Source organism: Tinamus guttatus, unplaced genomic scaffold (assembly GCF_059628265.1).
Source record: "Tinamus guttatus ecotype Peru unplaced genomic scaffold, ASM5962826v1 Tinamus_guttatus_pri_ptg000150l, whole genome shotgun sequence".
NCBI classification, from domain to species: Eukaryota; Metazoa; Chordata; class Aves; order Tinamiformes; family Tinamidae; genus Tinamus; species Tinamus guttatus.
The window spans coordinates 11,623,248-11,630,905 of NW_028288684.1; the positions used below are offsets into that span (position 1 = coordinate 11,623,248).

Here is a 7,658-nt window from a genome sequence, read left to right on the forward strand (position 1 = left end):
TACAATATATTATGCTAACATGAGAATAATCAGCTCCACAAAGGTGTGAGTGAGAGTGACTGGCTAGGCAGCAGTTCTACAGGAAAGGAGGTGCTAGTTCTACCCTAGCTATCCGAACAGCCGTGTTAAGTAAATTGATAGAAAGTTTCCACCACGCTGCATGGCAAGGACTCAGGTGAAATGCTCTTAAATTCGAGGCACTCCTTTTCAAAAAAAGATGCCACCAGCTGTGTAGAGGGGTGAAAGCAATGAGAGGCCTTCAGAACAGCCCACATAGAACACTCAAAGAAACAAGGCTTTAGATTGATGGCAGTGGTGGCATGACAGACAGCGCATCTCCAACAGCAACCCCAAGAAAATGTGTTGCCTTGAATTTACAATTATAAATAGGTGTCCACTCTGAATGATTTTCTCATCTAATTTCAGTCCTTTGCTTCTCTAATATAAACTCATTTGCAATTTGAACCTATATTTATGTCACAGCATGTTTCTACCAGAACAGAAATGTTCCACCAAGAAAAAAAAATGCAGGCTCTGAAATCTATTTTTGCTGATGAATTTTTTAACCCTCTGTAATTACCACTATTGTCTGAGCTGTCCATGCACTCTTTTGTTGAAATTGTAGCTGTGTATGCACACACTGAGAGTCACCTAAAGGGTTACGAAGGAAGGAATCAAAGGCAGATTGATCCTTGACTAAGATGAGCTGTCAGAATGAGAAGGTCGTGCGAGGGAGAGATGCTAACATGATATATGGGGACCTGCAGAAAGTATGAGGTCGTAGAGCCTGAGGAGGTAATTCCTTGGGCTCTGTTGTCACTTCATGGCTGCCTGTGCCATGAGCAGAGATGGACTCCTCTCTCTGCTATGGCCTTATCTCCAGGATCCAGCTGTGCTCTCAGCAGTTTCCCTCTGCCTCCATTCAGCACACCTGGGCTGCTACCAGCCAGTAACTCTCTCCACCACAAAGCGCCAGAGCATCCTCCTGCTTTTCCAGCTGCCATTCTCTAGTCTTTATCAGTAAACCTTCTTTCCTGCTCATTCTGTCCCCTGACAACACCTAGAGGAAAAACAGATGAATGTTCCAGTGTAAAAACTGAGACAGGAGACAAGAGGCCATCTTTGGTTACTATGTGGTCTTTTTTGTCCTTAACAGAATACTTAAGGAAGTTTGGCTTGCTTACTGGCTGTCATGCAGGTTGAAATCCCACTGACATCACAGTATGAGCATGGCATAGAGTAACTTATGCTGAAATTAATTTAATATGAAAGAAAAATGCAGAAAGCCCCAATAGCAACTCCATGTGTACTGGAGCATAGGTTGAGCATGAGATGACAGTATCCTACTCCCGTCAAAATTACAGGAATCTTAGTGGAATGTATAAACAGGAGCATAACCTTCTAGCCATGCCAAACAAACCCTCAGTGTGTGGACTAGCCTTAGCTGGGGTGTTGTGCACAGTTCTGGATGATGAACTTCAGGAAAGCTGGTCACCTACAGACAGAAGAGAGAAAAAAAGCACCCCAAAGTCATCAGATGCCAGTCTAGAGATGCCTGCTCTAGAAAATGATGTAAATGTTTATATATTTATATAAAAACCTGAAGTCCAGGGCACGTGAGAAACTGCCTGAAGACCAACTCAGAAGAGGAGCACCACCTTGAGGCGAAATCTTCTTTATACCCTAGCATTAATGTAAAACTGCCGTGTACTGAATAAATGAAATAGCTATGCTTAATCTGTTGCTTGTTGTGTAATGTCTTTCAGTGCTCATGAATCCAGAAAATCCTGTCTCTTGCCTCATTTCTGATGTCTCTTGCATTTTTCCTGATATTTTGTTTTCTATTAATCTGAGCCAGCTTAATGAATGAGAAAATGAGGACCAGAGAGCAAATAAATTGATTACTCACGTTCTCTTCAGCATTAACTCAGGTTAGTTAAAACTATTTCTAATCCTACATTTCTGGTTTTAGTCTATTGAAGCTTAAAAAAGAGACTGAAGGTATAAGACTAGTCCAGATGGGGAACCTGCCTACCTGTAGTCAATGGAGATTGAAGGGTATTTTTAGGGAGAGATTCATCTGAAATAAACCCATGAGGGTGCCTGTTTCTCTCCATTGCTGTCATATTTCTGTTTCTGCTGGGTTAAAAGGCAGCTATGGTGACTATTTCACATGCAGACATTTGCAATGTTGATGTGCTTGTTCACTCAGAACACCACCCCTTTTTCCTAAATAATAAAGTCCTTTGCTTATTCATATATTCACAGAGTAATCCAGACTCCTTAAGGCCCTTTCATGCTTCTCTGGTAATAGATATGATTTCTCTGTTTGTGGATGTGCTATTTCCATGAAGCTGTGAGTTCTTCCACAGGAAAGTACTTCTGGAATGTCTCATCTTCATCCTAAGCTGAGGAAGGTTTGTCAGAATCAGGATGTGTGATTTACACACGATTTGTAGTTAATTGTAGTAGTCGGCTCATGCATTAGAGCTACGGACAGGCATGGCTATTGAGATCTGTCCGTGTTGTTAGCCTCAATCCATACCTTGTCAAGAGATAGTGGGAGGGGGAGGAAATGGCCTGCAGCTTACAGAACCACGCATTCATAAAGCTGAAACTGCCCCTCAGTACTTACTGATTGCTTCTTCGGTTTATGTTATCTTCTCTCCTTTCCTGAGGTCCCAAGGACTTAGAAGAACCTTTTGCAATTTACTCAGAAACTATCATGATTATTTTTGTGGCCATTTGTCATGCACTGTCATTCCTGTTGACACCTCTCTCTAGTTTCAAACTTTTACTCACCTGCTCAGGAAATGAATTCAGCAAAAGTTGCTTTTGCCTCTACAGGCCAGAGGGACTGACACCTCAAGCATGTCTTTGCTGTGAAAAAAAAAATAACCTTTGACCCTCAGTTCCTTTAGTTATAAATGGGGAAATTATACTTTCTGAGCACCGGAGTAACTACGCTAATCTGGGGGTTGAGTTTTCTTAGGAGCTTCTGTAATACATACGGCAGTCATTTCTCATGGCTGAATCCCTGAAGCCTCCCTGCTCATCTCTTTTCTCCTCCCCTAACTCCCCTTGCAGGCCCATAGTGCTCTGGGAAGAGAAATATGTCATCTCATCTGAGCAGTTTGAGGAGGAAGTGGGGAGAGAGTCTAAATCACTCTTGCTGGGGGTGAAGCAGACAAGGAAGGTTGGTTTTAGACAGGAAAGAAGTGAATGTGGGAATTCTGCTTTTTATTTCATGGAGTTACCTGCAGGCCCCAGCCCTTTTTCAGTGACTCCCCTCGGCATCTTTTGGTCTTTGTGAGCTAGAGCTAAGGGCAGGTCTGCATGTCCCCAGGTGTCCCTTGTGACCTGGCTGAGCAAACACACCTGGCTCACCAGCCATGGTTGCATGGTCGCTGCTGGGGCGATCACCTTTCTGCTAGGCTCTGACATCCCCCCTTGAAGAAGAAGAATGAATATTCTGGTTTATGGAGGAAAACACTGTGTGCCTCTGTCACTTACTGTGCTTTTTCAGTGCCTTCATCCAGATTCCCGTCATGTCTGTTCCTGGGTATCCATGCCTCTCCTTTTGGAGAGCCCAGGCTCTCATGGTCTTGTTCAATCCTTTAAAAGCCATCCTGCTTCTCCTCCAGTTCTGGGTCACTTTGCTGACTTCTTACTTTCTACTTGGTTAAGTGAATAACATACATGGCACCTGAAACTGAAGGAATAAGACACAATATATGTTATGATCATGCTTGCATTTTTAAAATCTTGAGTGCTGACACTGTTACCCTGTTATGTTGTGTAACCTCCATAGTTGGGAAACATATTTGGATGTCTGTTCAAGTCCAGACCTGACAACTCAGAATTAGACCTTTGAAAACTCATAGTTGGGGAAAAATCAGTATATCACCAGAGTGTCAAAGAAAAAAAGTGAAAATAAGGTGAGTTGTGCATCTTTTTGAGAAAAAACTGTGAGAAAATCTCACTCTCACTTACAAGGAGAAGATACTTTTGGCACTAGCTCTTGAACCTCTTTTTCTGATCATGGGGATGATTATGAAGTAAAAGGCTATATGCATAACATATTCTCTCCCACATCTCTGGTGCATCCTACTCACATTTGATAGTCAAATGAAGTTGTAATCCTGGAATGCAGCAGACACCTTCTCCAGTCTTGAGGGGAACAGTGCATTTTCTACTTTGAAGGCTTCATCATCTTCATATGCTACGATGCTGTTAGCTGTATTTGTCCAGAGTGTCCTCCCCAAGATCTGGTCACCCTTTCAGCTGAGCCCTGCAGTTTCAGCTGGGAGCTTCTCAACAGTCTCTCTCTATCTCTTGTACAAATTCCTTAGCAGTGAGAGTTTATGGCATGTAGTGCTGTGGGCAGAGCCCTTGCCACCACTCTCATCAAGCAGTGCTGAGTCTTTCTGTTCCTATCTGGATGCCATCTTGTGCCAGAGTTTTCCCTTCCCTAAGCTCTGTTCTGTTTTTTTTTTTTTTTTTAGGGCATTATCTGCAGAAGCTTAATTTGACCTATTCGTTGAGAGGATTAAGTTGGTTGCTTATTTCAAGACTCTTTGTCGTAGTCCTGGTTTCTTTTTCTCATGCAATAATCTGTCTATCTGTCAAGTTGTTCTACAGGTATCCCTGAACTCAAAAAGGGCCACAAAGATCTCTGTGCAGCCATTCAGTGATGACAAATAGCCCTGTAGCCACAGCATCTACCATATGTTTACTGCTGAACTCTCTGTGCTTCCAAGGGAGCTTGTTGCTGGCACAGAGAGCAGGTCAGCAAGTGCTGTGCTGCTCCCTGGAGAAGAGTTATTGTTCCCATAGTGTTCCTCAATGAACTGATGGGAAAATCCAACCTGCCCTGGCAGGATATAAATTCCCCTGTTGATCTACCAGCTCTCTTTCAGCAAATTGGGATCGGAAAACATGAACTTCCTCACACCAGCCACGCTTGTTCTGCTCCTCTCTCTCTGCCTGCAGGACACAGGAGCACGTGAATACATCTCTGTCCTCGCAGTGCCCAACGGAGGCCACTGGGGCCACTGGGGGCATCAGCAATTTTGTCGCCATGGTTATGCCAGTGGATTTGCGCTCAAGGTAAAATTCTCATTTCCAGCCATCTCCTGTCCCTGTGCTCCACTTCCCAACCTCTCCACCTCCCAGAAAAGTCTTGTCCAAAGTCTAGGGCCCTGTTGCAGAGCTTTTGCTCCTCCTGAACATAAAATAGCGAGTCTTTTGGTAAACTTAGCCTAGAAAATGCTGCCACCGTAGTTACATCAACAAGCAAAGACATGAGCAGGACAGAAGGTCTCCTACCAAATGCAGCAAAAATGTCCTATCAAATACCAGCACAGGTCAGTGCTGGAATTGTTTTGCTCTCAAACTGGAAAGAGATGTGCTGGCATACACATCATGCACATTTGGCTTGCTGGGAGAGGCCACAGAAATGCTAAAACGTATTGCTGGAGTTAGGACAGAGGAAGTTGCCAGTAACTTATCAGCTGGGATTAAGAGTGTCTTTCTTACACATTGGTTCAGGAGTTAGAAAACCTAATGCAGAACTTGTTTAAAAGGTTCTTTAGATATATCCTAGTTTCCCAGTGTGACAGACAGCTTTTCCCATGCACTTCCCAAGGTATTTTCTGCTTCTCAGTACAGAAAGGAATCGGGACTGCTAATGACAGAGAGCCCAAGGACATTTCCCAGCCTTCCTCCACCTTGCCTTTGCCTCTAGCCCTGTGTGTCTCCCACTGCAGGTGGAGCCCTCCCAGTTTGGAAGAGATGACACAGCTCTGAACGGCATCCGCCTGCGCTGCCAAGATAACTCAACCATTGAATCTTTGGTGGGAAAGTAAGTACCACTGCGATTACTCTCATTTGTCATGCACTGGATCACAAAGCAACTATAGGTGTTCCCACTTGCAGGGGTCTCTTTTCTGATTGTTTCCTTTGCACTGGTGCTGGAGTATAAAGAAAACAAAAGTGGATGTTTGGTTTTCTTTGTTCTGCAGATGAACATGTTATTTCACATTGCTGTCTTCTGTTTTCTCTTGAAAACTCTGCAGAGCACTTTGAGCACCAGAAGTATAATCCCAGGGTTATAATCCCTGTTGGAAATCTGAAATACAAGAGGCAAATATGAGGAAAGTCATACACTTAGAAATGCTTTGGTTGAGGTCCTGAGCCTGTTGATATGAATAGCACTGCACTGCAAGGTATCTGTTCTCACTGCTGTCTGATGTGTACATGGGCACATGTGAAAAAGATCAGAGATTCACCATAAAACATGCTCAGACTACCCAGGAAATATTCAATAGGATCACAATGATCCGGTCTGGGATTCCCTGGTGTTTTCCCGATAAGTTACAAATAAAGATAAAAGGTCAGCCTTGAAAGAAAGGGGACAAGTAGAGGAAGTCATGAGCCTCAGAATTCAGCAGGATGTTGCACTGGTTGAGGAAAGAGAACTGTTAAGCCTGAGGACAGCATGGCAAGAAGAAGGAGCACTAGTGGTCTACAGAGACTAGACATCGCTCTGTCTGCTTTTTCTGACAGGTGGGGAACCTGGACCAGCTTCCAGGTTTGCCCTAGAGGCTACTTGATCTCCTTCTCACTGAGAACAGAGAAATCCCAAGGAGGAGGTGACGACACAGCAGCCAACAACATCCGTTTCAGATGCTCAGATGCCACTGTGCTAATAGGTGATGGACTTTCGTGGGGTAGTTTTGGTCCATGGAGTGACAGATGCAACATATGTGGTCTGCAGACCAAGGTGGAGCCCCCTCAGGGGCTTCATGATGACACATCGTTGAACAACGGGAAGTTCTTCTGCTGTAGCTGAGCACTTCCTCCATCTTCCTCAATGCCTCACATGTCACACTGCAAATGAAACATCAGTAAAGCCTGGCTGTAACATTATACTGAAAAATGCCAGTGATTTTTGACTAAGCCCAACCTTGTGAGTACAGATTGCCTCTATATCTGCAGTAGATGAGCAAGAAACAGAACATGAAGGGAAGCAGCAAGAGGAAAAAATGAGGAAGAACCTGTCCTAGCCAAGTGAGATGGAAGGAGTGAGTGAAAGACATGTACTAAGGGGAAGTACATGTACAGGGAAGTGATCCAAATAGCTCTATGCTATAGCTTCCTTTCGTCTAGACAGGCTTTCAAAGGGGCATCTGCCTACTGACCTCTCAGATTAAATAGCCTTGATTATTTTCAAGCAATATACTGGAAATCTTATTTCTGAACATGGCAGAAAGAAATAATTGGAAGCAACAGGTCTGTACTGAAGCCCAGAAAAGCTTTCTCTTTCAGCTTACTTCCTGGCTGTAGACTCATGACCACATTTCTCCTTTGGCTAGACTTTCTTTTCCATCACTGTATGTGCTGTCCCCAGACACTTACAGTGGCAACCAAGCAATATGTATATCTTTGTATTCTCAGTCTGTAAGGAAAGTCACAGGCTTTTGTGGTTTACCTTCTACTTGCATATATCTGCCTGCCTGTGTGTGCCTGCCTTAGATGATGATGCCTGTTCCAACTATCACTACCTTTATGTAGGCACTGAACAAACACAGGAAGTTCCATCTGAATTTTAGGAAAAACATCTTGACTGTGAGGGTGACAGAGCACTGGAGGAGATT

General features: G+C 43.8%; 1 protein-coding gene across 1 annotated transcript; it reads left to right on the plus strand.

Annotated features, from left to right (window-relative positions):
• The first annotated feature begins 4,905 nt into the window (after positions 1-4,905).
• LOC104577130 (vitelline membrane outer layer protein 1) lies at positions 4,906-6,901 on the plus strand. Its single transcript, XM_010224577.2, is given in 3 exon segments — positions 4,906-5,109; positions 5,769-5,863; positions 6,568-6,901. Coding segments are annotated over 3 exon segments (600 nt in total). The 5' UTR covers positions 4,906-4,938.
• Positions 6,902-7,658: the final 757 nt, after the last annotated feature.